The 26,788-nt window shown below is 36.9% G+C and overlaps 1 protein-coding gene across 2 annotated transcripts in view; it reads right to left on the minus strand.

Moving 5' to 3' along the window:
• LOC138703122 (ATP-binding cassette sub-family G member 4-like) overlaps window positions 1-26,788 on the minus strand; it is a 118,840-nt gene that overhangs the window by 78,771 nt on the left and 13,281 nt on the right. For both annotated transcript variants that reach the window (XR_011332974.1, XM_069830718.1), the window contains exon 2: window positions 3,189-3,318. Coding sequence is in view for 1 of the 2 variants with exons in the window: in XM_069830718.1 (XP_069686819.1) it covers window positions 3,189-3,318 (130 nt within the window). In the remaining variant the exon portion in view is untranslated. The remainder of the gene's footprint in view (window positions 1-3,188; window positions 3,319-26,788) is intronic.

The following is a 26,788-nucleotide window of genomic DNA, read 5'->3' on the forward strand; positions in this document are numbered from 1 at the left end:
ATATGTGCAGAACTTTTGTTGTTGATCAACTCCTCCCAGAATCGGTTTTCCAGTAAAATGGGGCTCCACCCCATTACTATGAAGCAGTGCGTGGCTTCTTGAATGCAAACTTTCTCAATATGTTAATCGGAAGATGAGAATCCTTGCCTGGCCACCTAGGTCAACAGACTTGACGCCCATTGACCTTTCTCTGGGGCTTTGTGACAAGTGTTGTGTGATATAGATGACACTTTGGAAAAACTGAGACAACGCATTATAAATGCAGCTGCGCTAATCACCCCACAAATGTTATGGAACACTTGGCAGAAGTACCTGCACAGTCTATTGTTCCTAGTACCCTCACAACTCATGCTTCGTGACTGTATAAACTAGACTGTGGTATTAGCTCACTGTGTGTCCTGTATGCGGCGACTGTTTAGTCCGACAGGTGGCTGGGTGACATTCGTGAATCCGATGCTGATAGGCGGGCCTTCCCCAGACGAGATCTAATGTACCCAAGTCCTTAAATCCTATATAAACATAGGAGACCAGTGTTACCTCCAAGACTTCGTCTACTAGCTACTGAAGATGATTGCATATGCCATTCTACGATCAATTCCTAATAAATTAGGGAGAGTAATTGCCCTAACAATATCCATTGCGAACTGCAGTGAAGAGAGTTGATGGAATGAGAGGAAAACGGGAGTACCCCGAGAAACCCGTCTGTAACGTTTGCTTTATGGTGAGAAACAGGATCTGTTTTAAACAAAAAGAGAGAACCACACAAGAGGGTAATAAGTAGACAGTATATGCGGGATGACTTAAGGAAAAGTGAAGTTGTTTCGTATCAGAGTATATGGCACGTGCCGTGTCGTCCGTATTTTGTGTCCCTGCGTACAGAACGAAGGGACCCCGGTCCGTTCATAGTAACATTGCAACGCAATGTGTGCAGTTGTGTTATCCTGCAGGATAGGCGAAGAAGATTCAGCTTCGACAACTTACGAGACGATATCTTCGTTTACTGCAACGCTAGTAATTCCATCAATGATGACGAGGTATGTGCTATAGTTCGTAATTTTTCTTTTCATTCTGACTGTATGGAGATACAGTAGCACATAGACGTCGTCTGTTTACGTTTAAAACCTGTTCAGTCAATATCTGAATTAAAAAAATATAACATACAGTAAATGTGCGCTTACATTCAACGATAAGCCATTCCGCATCCACTGTCTAGTAATAACAGAGCAGAAGCTTGCAGATATTCAAGCAAGAATTGAAACCAGCCCGAGGAAATCTTCACGCAGATTGGCGCTGGAGTGTGATATTTCACAAAGATCGGCATTACGGAAACTGAAAATGCTACACTTTCATTCTTACAAAGTGTCAGTGGTTCATCAGTTAACACAACGGGATCCAGCTGCCCGCAATAATGTTTTGTTGGTGGATAATATTGTCGATCCTTCTTTTTTAATTATGACGGACGAAGCTTATTTCCTTTCAAGTGGGTATGTGAATTCTCAGAATTCAAGATATTGGGACATTGTCGATTCTCATGTAATGCATGAAACTCCACTTCACGACCAGAAAGTCGGTGTTTGGTGTAGCATTATTGCACGCAGACTCATTGGCCCTGTTTTCTTTTATGATACCGGTAACTCGGAACGATATGTGCCCTGGAGAATGAAATCAGACGAGTGACACCTGAAATTTCAGACGCGAAGATACAAAAAGTGTTGCGGAATTTTTTAACACGTTGCAACGTTCGTATCATGAACGTTGGACATCATTTTCAACAACTGCTTTGATGAAAAGTAAGATCGGGCAAATCGTAAAACAGCGAACGCTAAGCTCCGCCCACGACCCCTTTCCACTTTTCCCCTACAAGCTCACCACACACTCTAGCGGGAAAGAGTGGAAATAGGGGTTTAGGGTGGGGTGACATCTAGTGGAGGAAAGTGGAACAAAAAAGAGTGAATGCGGCATCTACGAAGCAGAAGAGGAACTTCGTCCTGTCTGTCTCTCTCTCTCCAGCCTCTCCTTCTTGCTTCATGTGTGTGTCTCTCTTTTTTTTTTCTTATGACTTTGCGGAGGGTAGTATTCGGTCCGTTGATCTTCCTAACAAAACGCACGCACGCTTTTTGGTCACGCTTTAGACTTCTCGGCTACCGAGACGAGTTAGTTTTAAAAGGGAAAATGAATCTATTTATGTTCAAGGGAACTGCCATAACGTAAATGACCGAATAGCGTGGGTAGAAAGTGGCGGGCTTGTGAATTTAGCTTGGTAGGGGTTGACTGCGGAGGTGGCATAAGTGTTAACGCGCGCTGGTAGATCTTCACTGTGTCCGTGTCCAGCTTCGTACAGACGGAACGACGTGTTGTGATGAGCCGTACCGAAGACGTGTCCTTCTTCCTCAAATTGTGCAGGGAGAATTTGAAGGCGTTGTCTAATGCACATTAATTTCGTTGTATTGTGTTGTGTTGTGTTCTTAAATATGAAATACGTGCGAGGCGGTAGGCAGTGATCCACCGAAGCGGGGCAGATAGAGAAAGACATTAGAGAGAGAGAGCAGACGAGTGAGGTGCCGAGCGGCAAGGGTGGGGATAACTTCCCCTATTGGCGTTCGATTTATCCGTAAGATCTACATCAGTTTTCAACTTCATTAATTAATTAATTAATTCATTCATTCATCCATTCATTCGGTAACTATTAACTAATAACTTAGGCCTAACGTAATGAAAATGAACGCCCGCCCGAGCTGCTGCAGCTTACCGGTGAGTCGAGCAATGGATTGCGGGCAATCTGTTCCCCATGTCCCCTGCATAGTGCGGTAACTTTTCGCTGCCTCTCTCTGTAGTTTTAGATACACTACAATAAGCTAGTTATGGGAGTGTCTTGAAGGTTATGTGATACACTGTATAAGGAGAGTTCCAAAATGGGTAGACCATTGCAACACAGAAATGAATAATAAGTAAAAGGTAAATAAGTTGAATTTTAGTATTATAAATTCCTTTTGCTGGTGATCGAACTTGGAACTATAGAGTTTACAGCATCATGATCCATTAATGGCACACAGTAGAGGATAATGTATTGTTTAAAATGGAGAAATAAGGAAATAGTCAATCATCAAAAAGTTCTGAACGTTTCGAAAAAACATCTTATAGTCAAGTTCAGTTCAGAAAATGTATATGATTTACGCTTCCAGTCTTACTTGAATCCTGACAGGACGTTCAACAGCGTCGTCTTCCCTGCGCCTGACGGTCCCATGATCGCTGTCAAACGTCCCGCTTTGAATACGCCATTAACATCCTTCAAAATTGAATGATGAAACGCTTTTCTTCCTGCAAGAAAGCAAACAATATAGTAATCAATTCACTGCGTCATGAATACCCTTACATACAGCCAGAAGCGTCAATTTACGCAACTTTGTAGGATATGCATGTATACAGGATGAATAAAAAGATTGGGACAAACTTTGGGGACGGATTCCTCACAAAATAAAAAACAAACAAACAAAATGTCTTAGAAACATATCTCCGGAAATGCTCGGTTTATGAGTTATTCAATGTACAAGTACAAAGTACAATGTCTCGGATGGACTATGTTTACATGCAATGAAACATTGTAAACTCAGAGGAAATGTTCAAAATATGCTGTGTCTGATACCTGGTTCTTCAGCAACACCCTGTAGAATGAGGTCCTCAAGGTCAGGCTGACGCAAAACCTCACAGTACAATTCAGGTTCGACACAAGCAACAATTCTAGATCACTATGTAGGCTGATATTGTAGGTGACTGGTAGGTCCATATCTACTGCCACAACGTCTTAGAGACGATGACTTAATTGTGAACATTCTTTCAGACCTTCTACAGGAAATGTCCCTGGCAACACGAGAACACATGTGATTTGTGCATGATGTGCCTCAAGTATATTTTAGTCGTATGGTTCGAACTACACTCGCTAGTATCTATCATGACAGATCGGGAATATGTTGAAAAATGGCTTGACAATTGAAGGGTACTCTGCAATAACAAGGTACCGGTATGTGTAAGAAGTGGGTTTTTGGCAATAAGTAACAGTAACATTGTTTTCATTAACAAAGAAAGGCCTTTGCAAATCTGCGTTTTTAAATTAGTATTATTGATAGTTTATTTGTATAAGTTTCATGTATTATTCGTAAAAATCTCGTTATTGAATTTATTTTGATACATTAATTGTGGCGACTATACCGAGGTATGTGTACATACCTTGTTATTGCAAAGCACCCCTCAATTGCTGTCTCTGTTCCAACACCTTCCTATGAAATTGTGTTTTCTTTCTGTAAACGACCCCAGGAACGCTTGTGCTTCCTCAGTGTTTAAATAAATGGAAATCAATCAATCAATCAATCAATCAATCACTAACAGGCACAGTACTCTCTTTTGCATTTAAGGAATGATTACGAATGCTATGTTCACGGAATTGACTGTGAATGTAAGGAATTGCATAACTTTGTAAAACAAGGAGCAATTCACTAGCTATAGACAATGTTTGTTCTCAAGACTAAGTATGTACTACCCGTCCGTTGTAAGTTCACCGGTGTTGACTCCACGAACTAGCAGAGTGCGTCATCCCCTTCTACGAAAGCTTTGGTCTCAACAATGCTCCGAGCTCCGAAATCGCCTACGATGTCTTTTTATACGATACAGTGGCGACATAAGCGCTCAGGGGTCATACAACTTTGAACGTGTAGTAATGCCGAGGCCACATAAAGCGCGATGTTCGCTACATTTGAAAATATAGCTCTGTTTATTCACAGTTGACTGGTCGCACAGAGCTGCGTATCCTATGTTCGTTGCGTCGTGTCGCAGAGTGTTTGATTTTCGGCTATATATTTCGAAACAGCGCTATGTACGGGCATGCGCAGTTGACCATTGGACAGGTTTCTCTCGCGCCAAGTACGGAACTCGCATTCAGGTTGTAACAATCATTTTCAAAAATTGTGTTTTCTACGTATTTTCACTTCAATAAACGGGTACATAAGATTATTGTCAATATGATCAGTTAATTGAAGAAGTTACGAAGTATTCATGCTTGTGGAACAAAGCTGTAGATCGCATTACTACACTTTTATTGCATATAAATCTCCGTAATAATACGTAAATATATTTTATCTTTCATCTGAGCTGAAGACTAAATAATATGAATGATTATAACCGGAGATAGTTTGATCGAAGGAAGTGGTGCACACGATTTTTTTTTAATATTACGTAAATCAATATCTCCGGAAATATTGATTGCTATAGAGAAAAATATAAATATACACGGGTTAAATTTATTTTAGTGTTAAACATGTCCGAAAATGTTTAAAAAGAAAAGGAGTTAGCAATGTCAAATCTTGATCTTTTGGAGTGGAATTGCTCTGCGAAAAGAAGAAAATGAGAGAGGAAAGCTTCATTCCATAATATCTTAAAAGTATTTATTTCAGTCACTGACTTCACAGCATATGTTTAAGGTGCTACACCTTTACATTACATATTTAAAAGACGTATGAACGTTTTCGTTGGTCTCCAACATCATCAGATACGAAGTACATTTCAGCAATATCAATGCTCTCTACATAATATCTACAAAAACAAAACATATTTAGTGGCATGCAAAATGAGAGATATTAAAAACCAACATTGCTGTGATACACATTGACATTCTATATGACTGCCTTGATTGTCACTTACTTAAAATACACGTGTAGATTACAAAAAATATTGATTTACATATATATAAATGCAAGTCTTCACATATGAGATAATAAAATGACATGATTTAAAAGTGATAAAAATAATAAAATATAAAACTAAGATAAAAAGTATTATGAATGTGAAGAGTTGCAAAATTACAGTAATTACATTTATTATATTCCTATTTATGTTTCTGTAATTTTGCAACTCTTCACATTCATAATACTTTTTATCTTAGTTTTATATTTTATTATTTTTATCACTTTCAAATCATGTCATTTTATTATCTCATATATGAAGACTTGCATTTATATATATGTAAATCAATATTTTTTGTAATCTACACGTGTATTTTAAGTAAGTGACAATCAAGGCAGTCATATAGAATGTCAATGTGTATCACAGCAATGTTGGTTTTTAATATCTCTCATTTTGCATGCCACTAAATATGTTTTGTTTTTGTAGATATTATGTAGAGAGCATTGATATTGCTGAAATGTACTTCGTATCTGATGATGTTGGAGACCAACGAAAACGTTCATACGTCTTTTAAATATGTAATGTAAAGGTGTAGCACCTTAAACATATGCTGTGAAGTCAGTGACTGAAATAAATACTTTTAAGATACAATATAGACTTCTCTGAAAATTAAAAATGAATTGCAAAATATTCATTCCATAAACTAATAATAATAATAATAATAATAATAATAATAATAATAATAATAATAATAATAATAATAATAATAATAATAAATAAATAATAATAATAATTATTATTATTATTATTATTATTATTATTTTATTTTATTGGGTTATTTTGCGACGCTGTATCAAGATCTAGGTTATTTAGCGTCTGAATGAAATGAAAGTGATAATGCCGGTGAAATGAGTCCGGGGTCCAGCACCGAAAGTTACCCAGCATTTGCTCGTATTGGGTTGAGGGAAAACCCCGGAAAAATCTCAATCAGGTAACTTGCCCCTACCGGGATTCGAACCCGGGCCACCTGGTTTCTCGGCTAGATGAGCTGACCGTTACTCCACAGGTGTGGACAATAATAATAATAATAATAATAATAATAATAATAATAATAATAATAATAATAATAATAATAAATGTAAACACCACTATGATATTGCTATATTTTCATTCTTATGAATTTCAAAGTAAGTCATAGTGTTCAATCAACACGGATGTTATTTATGTAATATAGGCCTAAACAGTTTAATCAAATTTATAAACTCACGATTAACTCAAATACCTTAAGAGATGGCAATATTTTGTAAACAGATTTGAAATTAATTCGAAGATTTCACATGAAAATCCGCCGTTAACAGACGAAAATTTGTCACTCTGTACGTAGCAGAAACACTCGTTTGTTTACCTCGCTGTAAATGGGAAACGAATAGAGATTATGAATTGCGACAACTTAAGTAATTCTCATTAATTCTCAACATTTCATTCGGTTTGGCCACCCCTTCCATCTAATGTGAAAAATAAACATGTTTGTCGCTGACCAACTTTTGAATGTGTAAAGGTAAGGCCTACTTGTCCACGGAGCTAGTTTTCTGTCCACTGCAATGAATTTCCAGCGCAAGGTCACTATTGCACCGTGTAAACTGCACAGCGAGCTGCTAGACTGCAGTTTACGAGAAAAAAACGCAATACGATCCTTGTGTACACAGCGATCTCCTTCAGGCATGGCCAAGTTAGATAATATTGCAGCTGGCGCAGCAAGTCTTCTGTTCGGTGCTAGATATTCCGTTGTGTTTATTGAAGAAAAACTGTAGAAGAAATAGAAAATACTCTAACTGTTTATATAAATGATAATATATATTGTATTATTTATATAATGTATGATCTAAATCTTCATTTATTATAGTATATATTTTGTCTTACATTTTCACTTTATTTGTTTAAGGTCAAAATGGAAAAATAATTACAATGGACACTTGAACAAGTAAGGCTGCACTGTGACTGTCAGGTCAAGTAGAACGCTCCTGCTCCAGAGAATCCAGCGCGAATTTCATAGCGACATGTAGGCCTACAGTTGTCAAAAAAAAAAAAAAGTGGCCGCACTCGTGAACAGCGAAAATTTTCTAAGTCCACTTCGGGTCACGGCGATGTTACACGATGCATGTCCTTGTAGAAGCAGTTCCGTAACTATGGAATTATTTGATATCTGCGTTTCGTAGACCAGCGGTAGAGTGCTCGCTTAGTGATTGAAAGTTTGGGAGTTCGGGCCTTGTTCCAGTTTTCATTTAATTTTTTTAATCGTTCTTTAGCGATATAAATAATATTCAAATTATAATTTGTATTCTGATACCGTTCTTTCGCGTTATAAATAGGCTAATACGCAAGTTACCATTAATATTCTGTTATCTTTATTTCGCGATATAAATACTCTGAATTTATATAAGAATTTATTGTAATGTAAATAACCATTTTTCTTTTTAAAATAGGTAATTTTATTTAAATAATTAATTATATATTATATAGCATCTTATATTAATCATTTATATTCTGTTACCGTTCTTTAGCGACATAAATAACATGAATTTAATATTAGGTTTGGAACAATACAGTTGCATAATATTGGTGTTAGTTTTTTCTTTTTACATTATTACATTATATTATCTTCAAACACAATACAATGAAAAGGAGTGACGAGGATTTGAACCTGAGACGTTTACATCAAAATTCCGACGTTCTTCCGACTGAACTACGAAGGCACAAGGAAAGAAACATTTGCGGAAAAATTGGCCCAATCCTCCTCCAAGATTTTCTGATCATTTGTAGAAGTTCCTCCAGGATGCGGGAGACAAAGGCTAATTGGGATTCCCCGGTATCTGATCGGGTCAAAAATCCTGATAGAACTAATATTTAACCCTTGCCGTGAATTTCGGTGAAGTCCGCAGGCCCCAATTAGTCAAATCCACTCTCTTCAACGCCACGCTTGGGCCCCCTAGAATCTATTAAGATTCGAAAGAGACAGTGGTGTGCGGAAAGCAACGGGAAGTTAACGCATTTATCCTTCCCAAGAAAAACTGCAAACATGAGCAAAGGAAGCTTTTAACAGAAAAAGAAGCATCTTCTGCGACCTCTGGAAAAGGAACTAAGGAACAGACTAGTGAAGTGTTTTGTGTGGCACTGTATGGGGAAAAACATGGACATTACGATGAAATGAAGATAAACATATAGAAGCATTTGAAATGTGGATGTGGAGAAAAATGGAACGTGTGAAGTGAACAGACAGAATAAGAAATGAAGTTGTGTTGGAAAAAGTGGATGAAGAAAGTATGATGGTGAAACTGTTTAGAAAGAGAAAAAGAAATTGCTTGGGTCACTGGTTAAGAAGAAACTGCCTACTGAGCGATGCACTGGAAGGAATGGTGAACGGGAGAAGAGTTCGAGGCAGAAGAAAATATCAAATAATAGACGATATTAAGATATGTGAAGCATGTGCGGAGACTAAGAGGAAGGCAGAAAATAGGAAAGATTGGAGAATGCTGGGTTTGCAGTGAAAGACCTGCCCATGGGCAGAACACTTATGTATGTCCAGGATGCTTGGAATGTCGTGGCTGAGAATAGTAGTTATTTGAAAAGACTCTAGTCGATTCCATGCCCACTCGACTGCAAGAATGCTGGGTAACTTTCGGTACTGGACCCCGGACTCATTTCACCGGCATCATTACCTTCACCTCATTCAGACGCTAAATAACCAAGATGTTGATAAAGCGTCGTAGAAAAATAATCGAATGCAAGATGTGATCGAGATGTGGGAAAGATAGATTAAATATATTCAATCGTAGCTTTTTGTTTTGTTTTTTGAACGATTAATTGTTTGAATGTTCTAAGGCAGACGCCAGTAAGTTTCGTTTGTTTATGCCACAAAATATGTTTTTGTTGAGAATAAAATATTTTTTTCTTTCCATTTGCGGCTATAATATCATAATAACTAATGATAAAGGCATGGCATAAAACATTCATGAACCTACTAAAATAATCATAAAAGGGAACGGAGCAATTATGTATATTTTGTATCTCTCTCTTAAAAACAAAACAAAAAAAAATAACATAAAGAGCACGAGGTAGTATTCGAACGCAGGACCTCACGAATAAGAGGCCAGAACGCTACCATTACGCTATCAGGTAAAACAAATAATACTTTAATTATAACTGTAGATATCAGGCAACGTGATACAACAACATGTAACATCGCCTGTCTCCGAACTGTAACGAAGATACCCGAAGGGAACTTTGCTTTTGGAGAGCGGCCACTTTTTCTTTTGACAACTGTACACATGTGCTGCAAGATCTTCCTGACAGCTTCTAGCTCTGTACAAAAAATTACAAATGGCGTGCTATTCTGGCCATGTGTGTAAACGTGATGTGATATTTCTGTTGCGCTATTAAAAATAGCATAACTAGCATCGTGGACGAGTATCTTTAGTGTCTATTTTCAATAGATCACTTCAAAGTTTGTACAGGGACATCATTTTATTTTTACTTCAATTTTTATTGTACCTGAGTTTTTTAATGTACTTCACTCCCACTCCTTCTACTAATGAGGTTCAACTGTCCTCCACACAGATCCAAGACCGCATATACAGTCATAGTAGCCTTACGGTCATAGTGAACAGTACGTTCCAAAAATATGTTCGCGTTTTCCAGTGACGAAAGAGCTTTAAATATTGCATCATTTTCCATTTGCCTACGTCGCATCCCGGTTTCCCCCACCTGCTTCTATTCGCCTCTCTGTAAAGGCTAGTGGCTGGGCTGTCTTAGCTCTTTTCTGAGAACATTAATTTCTGTTAGGAATTGGACGTCTACGTAATATTATACCCATACAATTGTTTAAAATAACTTAAATAGAAGGGCCTCGTTAAGTAATTAACTGTCACGTGATTTCCTCCCTTTCTACGACGCTGCGCGTAACCACTTGGACGTACAGTAGATAGCATGTCTGAGTAATTTTATCTTTTCGGATCGGGCAGAAGTGAAGATTGAATTTACAGTACGTAAGGTCTCTTTTATAGAGTAGGTACAGAATTATTTCAACATGAGTTACTGATACGAAGTACGAACCTGGTAATTGGAATTATGTACAATAGTCTATAGTGCGATAATATGCACATTAGAACTGAAGCCTGTATCGAAATGAACGGCCACCATTTTAAAAAATTTGTTCAAATATCCTTATTATGATTATTTTCCAATTTAACTTCATTCTCTATGTTGTACGCTAATGTGCTGTAGACAGTATAATATACACTGCATAATGAATACGTCCGCATGGAAAGCTCAGTTCGTGAGTAAAAACACTCATTGTTAATACAGTACGGTATTTTGATTAAACAAAAACCTAATGAAAATTATCAAACTCAAAATCGCGATATTTCCTAGTTTACGTAAATGGATGAACTACTTTTCTTCCCTCCTATACCTAGTAAAGTGATTTGTTTGCATATTACGCCAGTATCGTCGAACTCCAGTCGTGGAAGGGGGGTAGACAACGGCGTTAATCCAAAGGTATAGCCAGGTTAATATTAAAAATGTTGGTAAAAATAAAATGATGTCCCTGTATAAAGGATGCTTAAAAAAGTGTCACATTTTTTATAGGAGGTAGTATAGGTCGAAACTAGAACAAAAGTTCCTATAAATATGTGTCCGGAAACAAATATCCGTTGAGATATGGGCAATATTGTATATCATATTTATGATTTATATCAACACACTCCCAGGTCCGGACGTTTAGCCCCTCTCTGAGCGCTACTGAGCGTTTAACCCTCAATGGGAGGAACAATATTTTCTATAATGCGTGCAGTTGCGGGAGTAGGATAGACAGGTACTTGTAAGTCGTTCAAGCTAACACGAATCGCCCAGCCCTGCACTAACCCATTAATAATAAATATTTTGATGTTGATAATATGTATAATGTGTAGCAATGGTTCTGATATTGTGAATTGACATACAGTATAATCAAGAATATTTATTATTTTAGTGAACATTTTGTCTTACATTTTCACTTTATTTGTTTAAGGTCAAAATGGAAAAAACAATTACAATGGACACTTGAACAAGTAAGGCTACACTGTGACTGTCAGTGCTATAAGGTCAAGTAGAACGCTCTTACGCCAGAGAATCTAGCGCGAATTTCATAGCGACATGTAAACCTGTGCTGCAAGATCTTCCTGACAGCTTCTAGCGCTATACAAAAAATGTCAAATAGCATGCTATTATGGCCATGTGTGTAAACGTGATGTGATATTTCTGTTGCGCTATTAAAAATAGCGCGCTATATAACTAGCATCGTGGACGAGTACTTTCAGTGTCTTTTTCAATAGATCACTTCTAAGTTTGTATTTTTTTTTTCCAGATTAAAAAAAAATATTTTGATTCTGAATTCTTTTACGTGACTTTCTTTAGACACTAACCTATCAATCATAAAAATTACAACGCGATTAACTGATCGTCATAGGAGCCATGACATGAAATGTTTTAATGGATCAGGAAATATTGTTTCTTGTCTCTTAGCTGCAACCGGTAGACATAAGGATTTCGTTAAACATAGCCATGGATGAATATATAATAGGATGCGAAACTTACTGAGTTTCCCGTAACACATACTAGAGGCGCTGTTGTAGAAATTGACATTGCTGCCAACTGTTGAGGGGAGGGGCGTTATTACATCTAGCAGTGTACCAAGTAGCGAAAAGATTAATTACTCCATGCATTTAGCAGCGCACCTGGTGACGAAAATGTTAAACTGTGCAGAAAGTATTCCCTCCCACCCTCATCGATATTCAAAACTAACCCAATTTAAAATAACAGTGGTCTGTGTAGCAAGTCTGCTGGTCGACCAAAAATAAATAAAAAAAAAAATTTAAAATAAAACATTTACATTTTTATTCCTCACAGCATCTTCTACTGAAAATTCTTACCGGAGCCAACAGGAAACTAAAAGAGACGATCTATTTTACACTACTCGATTAAAATATAACCAGACAGAGACAAAAAATAAAGCAAAAGGTTAGATAATTGGGATTCTATTCTTTGAGTATTTATTGTACAGCGCAATGGAAAAGTCTGCAAGAACTACTTAGATAGTTCAATTTATTATATTACTATTACTTTACAATACATTCAACAACACTATTTTTACAACGTCCATAAACATCACTGTTTAACATACACTGCATATGCATACACACGTATCACTTTATGTTCACTTATTAGCAAGTTTCTGTCTGGCATCTCGACTCCTCGAGCAATATCTCGAACGGATAAATAGAGAACTCTGGGTAATGTACCCAACAAGTAGTTCTAATGTTCACCACCTACGACGTTGGGCGCTGATCATCTTATTTCAGCCCCCCGCCGCCAGATGGTGCTGACCGTAGTTTCGCATCCTATTATATATTTATCCATGACATAGCTTTCAGTGTGGCCATGGATGTAGCCAACATCGCGAACATAGCGTAGCGCTCTGTGTGGCCTTGGCGTAGCAGAGTGATGAGAAGAAAGGACAAGAGCGGAAACACGATCGGCTGGCGCATAATTACCGCATGTATACAACAAAATAACTGAATCTACGCGACTGTCTCCCTCGTCGAGAACCGCGGGGCTCTGTGCAGGAGGCAGTATCATTAATTTTATGCAGCAGTAATAAAATGACGTAATTCTTGTATCACTAATATTACAGTATGTAGAACTAACCCGCTAACCTGTAATTTGTTCGACATCATGCATTTTACAGCTCTAATAACTATCCTTCGTGCTCAAACGCTTCCATTAGAAAACTACACAATGCATAACGACATAAAATGAATAACATACGGTTAAACAGAGTTTAAATGCGACAAAGAGCAATGGATTTTCAAAGCAAATGGAAGTCTTTTGCATGGCTCGCCACAATGGATGGGAGAGTACGTGAAATATTCTTGCCCTTGAATGGGACATCTCCTGGTAAAATGTTTGGCCATTTCTTTGTCCATAGCAGCTTGGCCCTGCCTCTCTCATTCATAAATTTCGGTAGTACTGACAGTACAGTAGAACCTCTATTATCCGTGATAATGAATGGGGTGGAGTGAACGATTAATCGAAAAAGTTGGACAATCCGTACCATATAAAGTTTCATAAATTAAGTGCATAATACAGTTTCGTAATTTTCTCCATGGTCTTCTGTTTTAACACGCTAGATAGCTCATAGATTAGAAATTCACTAATTTAAGTCTGGCTTTCAACAGTAGTTGAATAGTACAGTTCTCATGTTGTAGATTTACATAATTTATATTTGTTTTTCATTAAATCGTGCACAATTGTAATTCCTGTTTCGTATTCTGATGCGAGATGAACCACAGTTTTTTTCCCAAACCATTCAATTACTTACACTTTTTTTTCGTAACACAGCATGTTTTCTTTTGACACCTGCGGAAGATATTTTGCATAGAAGTTAGAGAGTACGGCCCCTCGAAGATGAGACCACACTGTATAAGGGTAAAGGTTTGTAAAAAACACTCTGTATAAAACACTTGTACTAATATAATGTACAGTACTTCATATTTGTTCTGCAGCAAATAAAGAAAGAAATACGAGAAAGACAGTCGGATAATCCACCAATCGGTTCTACTGCAGTTGTTTTCGTTCTCGCCGTCTTCGTCTTCTTCTTCTTCTTCTTCTTCTTCATTATGATATCCACAGGAATACTTATGGAGCGTCAGACGAAAATACTTTGGTTCGATTCTAAATATATAGGTTGTTAAGTCTACGGAGTAGACTTCACCATGAAATTGTTTAAATACGAATAAAACATGACTTTTCGTAAATGCAAAACTTGATGATAATATGATAATCAGAAAAGTGTCCTGTCGCTGCCAGGGCCCACCAGGCCTGAAATACATCCCTAATTATACAGAGTATATACAAATGATTAATCAAGTTTTGACATCGTATAGCTTAAAATTTATAATGTACACCCATTTGTACTCATAGCCAATAGAAAGAGCATATTCTTAAATTTGGTATCTCTCATTTCAGATGCTATTCTGACTCTTCAGTGACTCACTAGTGGCGGCTGGTAAAATGGTGACTGATCAACAGAAAGCATTTTGTGTTTTGGAATAATTGAATGTTTTCTGTGCTGTCTCAAAGAGCACGGTTTACGGACCCTACTTTTTTGCTGACGTACCTACAAATGTTGCAAGACTGGTTGTTTCCTCAACTGACAAATGACAATCCAAACTTCATCTTCCAGGAAGACGGAGCTCCGCCTCATTGGCATAGAGAAATGCGTCGATATCTGAACGAGGAACTTCCAAACCAATGGATTGGGCGATGTGTTCAGGATGATTTGGCACTCCTCAGGTGGCCCCCACGGTCTCCTGACCTCACAGTTTGTGATTTTTTTTCTTTGGGGGTATGTGAAAGAGAATGTTTACATGCCACCTATGCCGACAACATTGGCTGAACTCCGGGACTTGAAAACTTGAACTTGAAAATGTGCTCTTTCGATTGGCTATTAGTACAGGGACATCACTTTATTTTTACTAACATTTTTAACATTAACCTGGCTATACTCGGAAACACTGTTACCCCCCTTCCATTACAGGAGTTTGGAGTTGCTAGTGCAATATGTAAACAAATCATTTTGCTAGCTATAGGAGGAGAGAAAAGTAGTGTATCCATTTATGTTATAGGGAAATATATTACGATTTTCAGTTTGGTCATTACTTTACAGTATTTTATCAAAAAACAGTAGAATAGTAACAATTTTTTTTCACAAACTCAAGTCTTCAGGCGGTTATATACATTATGTAATGTCTACTTTATTCAGCATATTACTAACCTAATTTATTCCTGAGAAGTTTGTGAGCACTTCCGTAAGAAACCCCAATTTCTACACCTAACTTCTTGACCGACTTATTACGACCTCGCTGCATCCTTTCTCTAGCATATTCTACAGCAACTTCTGTCATCTTTGTTGGCCATCTTACACTTTTCTTCCTTTCTGTACAGTCTGTTGCTCTAAATTTATCTACCAGATTAATGACATTTCTACGAAAATATTCCGTAATGATAATTATAATAAGAAAATTGTGAAAAAAAAAAACACAAGAAAAACTGTTGTTCACATTCGGTTACATTGTAATCTCAGTTTCCATCATCGTCCTTCATACTTACAAATAGTAAAACAAAACTCTTGTTTAAATAATGCTGTTAAGTACCGTACCATATTATAGGGTACCGTACTTTCGGTAACTCTAATCTTCACTTGTGCTAAGTCCACACAGATAAATTCAGTTATGCTACACACCATATCTGTGTGAAAATAAACTTCAATAATATAGGCTCTCTTTTCTATAGAAAACGCAACATATTTCTGAAACACACTGTATTTTGTACTGTTTACTTCACTGCTAGCAACAGCGGCCGTAAGTTTGTGTGACTGACGTTAGCAAGGACATTAGTGAAAGGGGTGGAAGTCAAGTACATTCAGAAACGCAGGTACAATAAAAATTGAAGTAAAAATAAAATGATGTCCCTGTACAAATGGATGGACATCATACATTTGAAGATATACGATGTCAAAACCTGATGAATAATTTGTATACATTCTGTACATTGTGTTACCATACTCAGCTAAGACACTACACTTATTTTACCATTTGTTTGTTACAATGTCTTATTGTATAGGTTTATTAATTTTCTTCTTTATACAACTCATATAAGGTGCTTAGGAAAATATTTGGGGCTAAGCGGGATGAAGTTACAGGAGAATGGAGAAAGTTACACAACACAGAACTGCACGCATTGTATTCTTCACCCGACATAATTAGGAACTTGAAATCCAGACGTTTGAGATGGGCAGGGCATGTAGCACGTATGGGCGAATCCAGAAATGCATATAGAGTGTTAGTTGGGAGACCGGAGGGAAAAAGACCTTTAGGGAGGCCGAGACGTAGATGGGAGGATAATATTAAAATGGATTTGAGGGAGGTGGGGTATGATGATAGAGACTGGCTTAATCTTGCACAGGATAGGGACCGATGGCGGGCTTATGTGAGGGCGGCAATGAACCTTCGGGTTCCTTAAAAGCCATTTGTATGTATGTATGTATGTATGTATGTATGTATGTATGTATGTATGTATGTATACAACTCATTAAATTCAATACCATGATTTTAGGTCTTGATGAATCGAATACTTGAACTTATTATTCTTAATAAGTGCGTTCCTTTGTGAAAAAAATAGAATAGAATGAACGACGCTATTCAGTCGAACAGAAAAGACAAACACTACAAAAGATTCTAATTCGCCAGTCCGCCACTTTCTGAGATAACTTGGGATGTTATTGCCTCTACATGTCGAGTCGGCTTGTATCTCTAACCCAGGGATGCAAAACAGGGATGGAAATATGAGGAAAGAGTTTTTTTAGTAGGTTATTTTACGACGCTTTATCAACATCTTAGGTTATTTAGCGTCTGAATGAGATAAAGGTGATAATGACGGTGAAATGAGTTCGGGGTCCAACATCGAAAGTTACCCAGCATTTGCTCATATTGGGTTGAGGGAAAACCTCTGTAAAACCTCAACCAGGTAACTTGCTCGACCGGGAATCGAACCCGGGCCACCTGGTTTCGCGGCCAGACGCGCTAGTCGATACTCCAAAGGTGTGGATAAGAGTTTGTTCCCCAGTTCATTAGTCCGGAGCCTTCAATGATGTATATGTGACGTTTGGCGATGACACTGAATACATATCTCTTGTCCCACTACTCTACAATGACGTAAGGGTTGAAGGGAAGGGATAAGTTATGTGTTCCGGCTTGTGACGTTCTGCCACAATTTTAGCACAGTTTTGCATCCCTGCTCTAACCCCTACCTCCATTTACTGTCCCTGCTACGCCTAACGCGCCCACCCATGGTCTAGCTAGACCATATGTTACGCAGACGATCAGGGTTCGAATCCTGGTGGGTACTGGAATTTTTAAATGAAATTCCATTGTAACAGGCCTACTTGTAGCGGACTAAGCCAGAGTTGAGGGTTTTCTTGAGGAGCCGTCGTTTCCTCCACGTAAGGTTTAATTTTTTTTAATTGGTCTATTTTACTGCTATGGTTATCTGGCGTCTGAGTGAAATGTTGGTGATAAAGCCAGCGAAATGAGTCCAGGGTCCAACCCCGAAAGTTACCCAGCATTTTGCTGTAATAGGTTGAGGGGAAACTCCGGGATAAACTTCAAATAGTTATGTTGTCCCAACCAGAATTTGAACCCGAGAATGCTCGTTTCACGATCAGACATGCTAATCATTAGTCCATAGTGGTGCAGAGCCCTGCACAACGGCTGCTTCCGCACTGCACAGCACTGGGCTCTGCAGTGTCGCACGGAACTAGCTCGTGACGTCACTGAGCATCACCGCACGGGTCGTAGCGAACTGCTAGAGGAACGGTTTTGCGAGGTGGGCTTGTATTAAGGCATGGGCCAAAGAGCGTATTCCGAATCTCACCGGTGAGCAATCCGATGGCATCACGGTGTTCCGAATTCCACCGATGACGTCATTGATGCTCCACCGGTGTCGCACCGGTGCCATCAACTTGCAGAGGTGGTGGTAGTCTCCATCAGCCGCAATCAGTGAATCTGATTGGTTCTTGTATAGGGCGGAAATTAGCAGACGAATAACATCGTGCACTGTTCTGGCGGTGTGTTCTGCTTTAGTTCTGCTGTATTGTTTGTAATGAGCACAACGTAAAAACAATATGTTAATGGCTTATGAGCGAACATGTCAACGGACCCGTTATTACTACCGGTTTTAGAAAGAAATTGTTAATGCTATCTTTTTTTTGAAAGAGATGGGAGTACGATAATTTCGCAAAATCTTGCTAGCGTAGCACAGACAACAACTTGTACAGTCGCCATGACAGCCATCGATCCTTCCAGCAGTTTTGTTCCTTATTTCGCTGCAACGTGACGTCATTGATGCCACCGGACCGGTGAGATTCGGAATACGCTGATAGTTTCCGCTTCTATCAGTTACTTATGAATTTATTTTGCGCGGGCTTGTGCTTGTGTGTGCTGTTCGATCAACGATCAGCTACTGTTTCAAACGTTTTCTTTTCAGTTTTTGATTTCGGTTTTTCAAGATGAATCCAAATATTCACAAAGAAAATACAGTCTCTGAGAGGCTACTATTACACTATCAAAGAATATGATAAAGTATGTTATCAAATATTTTTGATAAAGGATAGAACTTGGAGTATATTACACTACATAAAATCTTTTATATAATATTTTATTAATAAAAGATTTTATCGAACATAACCTAAAATTAGGAACGAAAGCTCCCCGAACAATTTTATTGTTCCACAACAGTGAACCACGTGTTCCGAAGATTTCTTGATACTAATATTTACGCGTTAAGTTTATGATTTGTTTCATACTAATATTTATGTGTTATGCTTATAACACCATGAATGAAGAACAGCTACAATTAGTTCAATTATTACAATATGCATGTTACTGAAAAAGAAACAACTGTGAGCTAAACCCCTGATCACAATATAAATATGTGATCAGGGTCAAACCATGGATCATATCCCCATGAATCTCCCTAATTAACTCTAAATTATTTAACAATTACATCTCTCCTCCCTCTTCGTAATTGAGCCATCATATAGCCAAATGGCTGGTCTCGAAATTGAGACGATTCAACAAGGCTCATGACAACAATCACCTCCTACATAATAGCCAAATTGGCTAGTCTCTTATATGAGACAACTCATCCTGCCCAAGGTATTCCGTGGTTTTCCTCAGGCGTAAGACAAATGTCGGGATGAGTCCTATAAGAAATGGGCCACGGACCTATATGCCCTTCCCCATATATATTCCCCTTTATTATAAACGACGTATGCCCTAGTTCAGAATCTATAAATTGTCTATTAAATATACGAGATCACTCAATTAGTCGCAATTTGAAAGGACAGGGACCTCTCAAATTGCAGATTTAGATTTCACGGCGCTTCTTCCGACGGCCTTCACATGCTTTGTCATCGAACAACAGATGACAGCGTCTTGCCATCCTAACGGCAAACACCAGCCAGCTCTTCCTCTTCCCGTTCCATGATCACTTGATCAAATCTCAGTCCCCCTCGCGTATGTGGTACCTAAGAGGTTACGTCCAATTTCGGCTTCCCCTTCAAAATTTTCTAGAGCTCCTTCAGTGGAGCAGCGTAACCCGGAGTGAGACTAGTGGCCAACAGGCTTAGAACTCAAATATTTAGTTTTGTACAGCCCTCAACCACTTTCAAGGACGCGTTTTGCGTACCTTTTAAATTTGTCCTCCCAATTCTCTTTCGATTTTTCGATTTTTCGAAACCATGGATGGCAAGACGTGATAAGAGAGGTAGATACTTCGGAACTTATTGAAAGAGATACAATGCGAGGACTTGAAAAGTTACAGAAATTATAAAATAATAATAATATTAATAATAATAATATATTATTATTATATTATTATTATTATTATTATTATTATTATTATTATTATTATTATTATTACTAGCATTTCCCGGTCGCCGCGCCGTATGGAGAGACTATCACCAGTTCTCATTATCTAGAGAAGCCATGCTAAAAATTGTTGCCCTAAAATTCATTGTTTTCGACCGCATTTGAGCCTCTTATTTAGTTAGTTCACTTTGTTGTAGACCTACTTACACACAGGCTTACAAAAAATTTTGTCGCACAGATACTTTATAAGTCCTAGAAAGGAGGCAGTGCGCATGATCAGACATACAACGAAACAAAACTGATTTTATTAGTCCTTATCTTGTGAACAAGGTCGCTCGTCCTCTGATCATGCGCACTGCCTCCTTTCCCCCCTTTCTGGCACTTAACGAAGTATCTGTGCGACAAAACTTTTTTTCTAAGACTGTACATGGTTACGCAATAGTAAGCGAGTTACATAACAGCTACGATCCAAGAATTACGACTTTTTATTACACAATGAATTAATGATGGTGTACTCTGCACAAGGGCTCGTTGGTCTCGAAGAAAATTTCATAAAAATTCATATACAGGCTGATGATTCTTATTTTTTGCAACTGATCACACAACCGTTTTGGTCTGCTAACAAGTTGGTTCATTAGCATTGCCTGCTAGTGTTGCCAATATTATCACTTATGAGTACATCTCACACAAGATAATTAAAACGAGAAACTTGCTCTACTGGTGCATTATTTATAACTATTTTTGATCTGACCGGTTGCTTACCTTCAAAGGTCTGATATGAACAAATTATAAGTAGCCTAGATGTAATTTATATAACTGTTAAGATGCCATTTGAAGTTGATTATCTATTTGAGCAAATAAAACCTAGTCATTAGCGATAGTATCCAATGTTGTGACACATAATTTAAAATGCTTATTTACATTTTTAAATGTAGCATATCTGATCTGACAATTACTAGTGCTTCCACGATGCCATACGCCGCATTATATGTACAGTGGAACTCCACAAATAGACACAGAAATGATCCGTGTACGAGACGAGGTACGAACCCTGTCTGTCTACGGAGTACTGCGGACATTGGTAAACATAAGGGCTGTACAATGTTTTTTATGGCGTGCGGACCGAAACATAAATAATTAACGTATATAATTTTAAATAATATATTGTAGTGTGTGCAAAATATATAACAAAACATATCCGTGATTAAGTATAATATATACGTGATACATCTGAAACATAAAACAAACTTGTGGAGGAAAAACTCTCTAAATGTATCTACATACGGGGCTTTCATTTCAAAGCTTCCCACACTAAATAACTAGTTAATTAATTGAATTCTATTTAAACAAAAAAAAAAACACGTAACTTTAGATATCAAGGGGGAAGTCTTAAACAAGGCTTAATTGCATTTTGGATTTCACCCCCAGCCACTCCTACTTTGAAATTTCAAATGGCACCCCTATATTTTTATACTTAAATATGAAAGAGCATTCAATTGTTTATACACCACATTTTGTTTTCGGATCTTTTCTATCGTCACCTGGCAACCTGCATTTTTGTTATTGTTGATTAGAGCCGAAGAGAATAAAGCTACAAAAACTTATTGAGCATTTCTTGTAATAGTTGTGTTTGTGTATTAAATTATTTTAAAATGGTGTATACCCTTCAAGAGAGAACATAAATCATCCCTATTGATTAAATTTAGGAAATACACTAAATAAGCTGTGTTTTCATCCTACAATCAACTGATAATAACAAAGCTTCTTATAATCACTACGGAATGCCTCGTAATTAGATGAATATTGTTTTATCCTATGCACTGTCCTGATCGAAATGTAAAATTCTTGAGGGATGGCTCTGATTGATTCACCTTTTTTAACCGTTCCAATATTTGTAACTTCTGCTTCAACATAAGTACACATTTTTTTGTTCCCTGCCATGCTACCAACATGTACGAGTATCTACACACTACTGAACTGGTTCAACTGGTTAGCCCTGTGCAGCACGGGACAGGGTGCGTTGACTTACCTTGTATCGTGAAGCATACGAGAGTGAGCTTGTATTTGTGGAGTTCCACTGTATGTATTTATTCACACTGCAAATGGGTAAATACCCGGTGAAAGTGGTAACTAATTACACTCAATAATTACAATTAATAATAAGTCATAATATTAATAAAACAATAATAGCAATATATATTAATGTCAACAATGAGAATCCTAAATTAAATGAATCACTTAATATAACATAATTAATTAAAGTAAATCTAATTTATATCTTAACTCTAAGTTCGAACTTAAAACCACAAGTATATAAATATGTTTATACATGCACAAGTACCTTTCAGCACTACACTCATTTCGCTATCAATTCACTCACTACACTGGAACTATGAAACATTTCACTGACACTATCCTGATTTCACTAACATTTCAAAAACATTTCACTGTTCAAATATTTTGCACTATCACTGTAAACTATAGAACTTCGCTGACACAAACACACTTCACTGACACAACATACTTCACAGACACAACACACTTCTTCACTGATACAACATTTCAAATAACAAAACATCAATTACATCCTTATTATTCCGTAGAATTGTATTTACTATATTAACCTCAAATCGCTAGCCTAGACCCCATTACAAGCAATTTAGGACATTCACTATAATTCACACCCGTTCACTATAAATCTATTTCTCTGCCACTATAACTCTCAGAATTTATTTTCAACTCACCGCGCTTTCACTACAACACACTGCACACCCAATATAAATCACTGGAGATTCACTATGTTTCTCTGCTTACTCACTATACTTGTAAAACCACAAAATAGTTTGCATAATGTAATGGCTACAGTGTTAGCGCATTGGCCTTCCACCCGGGCGGACCGAGTTCGATCTTCAGACGGGTCTGGGTGGAATTTGTGATGGAAAAACAAAGAGACGTTGCGGAAGCTTTTTCTTGGGTTTTCCCATTTTCCTCTTTCATTCCACCAACACTGTCCACTTCTCCTCATTTCAACTATCACCTGTAATAGTAGGCTGGGGTGATGTCTGGAGGTAGTACTGTTTCCGATGTTGATTTAGGTTCTAAGAGCTTAAGGCTCCGGAGTCTGTGTTTAGGGTCATATAGGTTACCATATGAAAAATCAGAAACCTAGGGCATCAAAGACAAAATAAGATCAGAAATCAGGATACTTAGTACTAAAAAAAATTATGAACATGTTTTGATAGGCACACATGTTTATTACAAAGATGTTACATTTATACTCTTTCGCTTACAAAGATCAGACTTTATACTTTTCTGGTCCAACAGTCATGGCCAGAAGCTCGCTGTTTGTCACAATGCATGTGTAGAAATCACTACAACTAATATCCTGAAAATGATACTGCAAGAATATAATTATTGCTCGTATTGTGCGTGCCTATGGAGAGGTGATTTCTCTCCATTGCGTTAACATATCATTACACTTTTCTCTATTTAAATTCTCTCTCAGTTTTGCAATATATATATATATATATATATATATATATATATATATATATATATATATATATATACCATTCATTCAGAGTTCTGCCCAAGGGCAGATCTTTCACTGCAAACCCAGCTTTCTCCAATCTTTCCTATTTTCTGCCTTCCTCTTTATCTCCATATATGATCCACATATCATATTGTCACCTGTCATCTGAAATCTTCTTCTGTCACAAATTCATCACCCGTTCACCATTCCTTCCAGTGCATCCTTCAGTAGGCAGTTTCTTCTCAGCCAGTGACCCAGCCAATTCCTTTTCCTCTTCCTGATCAGTTTCAGCATCATTCTTTCTTCACCTACTCTTTCCAACACAGCTTCATTTCTTATTCTGTCTGTCTACTACACACGTTCCATTCTTCTCCATATCCACATTTCAAATGCTTCTATTCGCTTCTCTTCATTTCGTCGTAATGTCCATCTTTCTGCCTCATACAATGCCACACTCCATACAAAATAACTTAGCTAGTCTCTTCCTTAGTTCTTTTGCCAGAGGTCCACAGAAGATGCTCCTTTTTCTATTAAAAGTTTCCTTTGCCATTACTATCCTCCTTTTTACTTACTGGTAGCAGCTCATGTTACTGCTTATAGCACATCCAAGGTATTTGAAGCTGTTCACTTGTGTATATAAATAGAGGCGTTTTAAACAGGGGTTTGCCGGGTTTGAATCCCCTTGAATTAAAAAAAGTAAGGCTACATATTTAGATTTAATATTTGTTATGGATAATCGTTTCCCTTCTCTAATGTTTCACTGTCAGAGTAAGAAGTTTACGTCACAGTGAATATTATAACTTACGTCTATTTACAAAAACTGTATTTGTTCAAGAAGTTCGGGCTCTTTCAACATTACATTGAAAAATTCTACATAAATAAACTTACTCAAATTGTTTTTTGTCGTTATTAACGCTATATCTGTCTCCAGTGTTCGGTAGGATACTCACAAGTAAAGCCCTTTTTCTGAGATCGAGAAACAGTGGGACATTTTCCCGTCCCGAAAAATGTTTTTGGGACGGTGGGACTTTTTGTAAAAAAAAAAAAAAGGGACTGTCCCGGGTAAAACGGGACAAATGGGATCCTTACTCTATCCACACGGGTGCTGCATATGATATTAGGGGCAATATTGCACCTTCATTTTGTATTGTTAGGAGAGCTTCATGTTTCAATCCCTAATAGAGTTTTGCTCATTTCGATAAGGCATTTATCAGCTTTGTACGCTTTTCAACTATGTGCTGAAAATGGTCATTGAAATTGAAGATTCTGTCTATAATTATTCCAAGATAATGCATTTTCTCCACCTGTCGAAGATCCTTATTGTTGAAAAATACGCTTATGTTGCGTGTGTGAAAGTGTACGAAGAATAAGAACAAAGTGGAACCAAATTATAAAGAGAAAGCAGGGAAAATTAAATAAATAAACACAATATAATATGTGTTACTCAGTCAAATGACAAATCAATGTAAAATAATGACTTATATTATATGGTCATTAAGTTTTATATACATGAGCTACAAATTGCAAACGTTTTCGCCCATTCAGGCATCTTCAGGCACAATTATACAATATCTCAATATCAAACTATGTAGCTATTACATTGGTGGTAGATAAACTGTTTAAGATTAATGGTGTACAAAACATCTCCATAATTAAAATGTAATATTACAAGCCATAAATTAAAATAATGTTAAAAACCACGTAGTGTTGTAATTAAACTTCATAATATTCTGTGGAACTCTTGTTCAGTAGAGTCCAATGAGTGATGAATTATGTGTCGTTTGAACGTGGCAACTGTATAGATCACTATAAAACAATATGTTAAAAACCACGTAGTGTTGTAATTGGACTCTACTGAACAAGAGTTCCACAGAATATTATGAAGTTCAATTACAACACTACGTGGTTTTTAACATCATTTTAATTTATGGCTTGTAATATTACATTTTAATTATGGAGATGTTTTGTACACCATTAATCTTAAACAGTTTATCTACCACCAATGTAATAGCTACATAGTTTGATAATGAGATATTGTATAATTGTGCCTGAAGATGCCTGAATGGGCGAAAACGTTTGCAATTTGTAGCTCATGTATATAAAACTTAATGACCATATAATATAAGTCATTATTTTACATTGATTTGTCATTTGACTGAGTAACAAATATTATATTGTGTTTATCTATATTAATTGACAATCTGAATATTTCCAACATGCTTTCTAAGTTAAAATTAAATAAGTTTAAGTTGATATGTAATTGTTAGAATAACCAGCAATAAACAAATAACAATGTATAGAGGAAGAGTCTAAACCTAAAAACATGCAAAGGACAAGTATTAAAAGCCTGGTGTAAATACGAACAAAATGTAAAACTAAAGTGACTAAAAGAGAAATAGATAGAAAAATCCCATATCCCTAGCACAGATGTGACAACACTCCATTGAAGAGACCATTAGCCTACATGGGATTTCAAGACTATTATTATTTTTATTATTTTTTTATCTTTATCTTTATCTTTATCATTTTTATTTTTATTACTATTACTATTACTTTTACTTTCACTATTATTTTTATTTTTATTTTTATTATTTTATTATTATTATTATTATTATTATTATTATTATTATTATTATTATTATTATTATTATTATTATTATTATTATTATTATTATTATTATTATTGGAAATTTATCCTTTGAAGTGGTGGAAAAATTCAAATACTTGGGAGCAACAGTAACAAATATAAATTACTGTACACTCGAGAGGAAATCAAACGCAGAATAAATATGGGATATGCCTGTTATTATTCGGTTCAGAAACTTTTGTCATCCAGTCTGCTCTCAAAAATGCTGAAAGTTAGAATTCATAAAACAGTTATATTACTGGTTGTTCTGTATGGTTGTGAAACTTGGACTCTCACTTTGAGAGAGGAACAGAGGTTAACGGTGCTTAGGAAAATATTTATGGACAAGAGGGATTAAGTTACAGGAGAATGGAGAAAAGTTACAAAATGCAGAACTGCACGCACTGTACATTAAATCCAGACATTTCAGATAGG

The sequence above is a fragment of the Periplaneta americana genome, chromosome 7 (genome assembly GCF_040183065.1).
Source record: "Periplaneta americana isolate PAMFEO1 chromosome 7, P.americana_PAMFEO1_priV1, whole genome shotgun sequence".
NCBI classification, from domain to species: Eukaryota; Metazoa; Arthropoda; class Insecta; order Blattodea; family Blattidae; genus Periplaneta; species Periplaneta americana.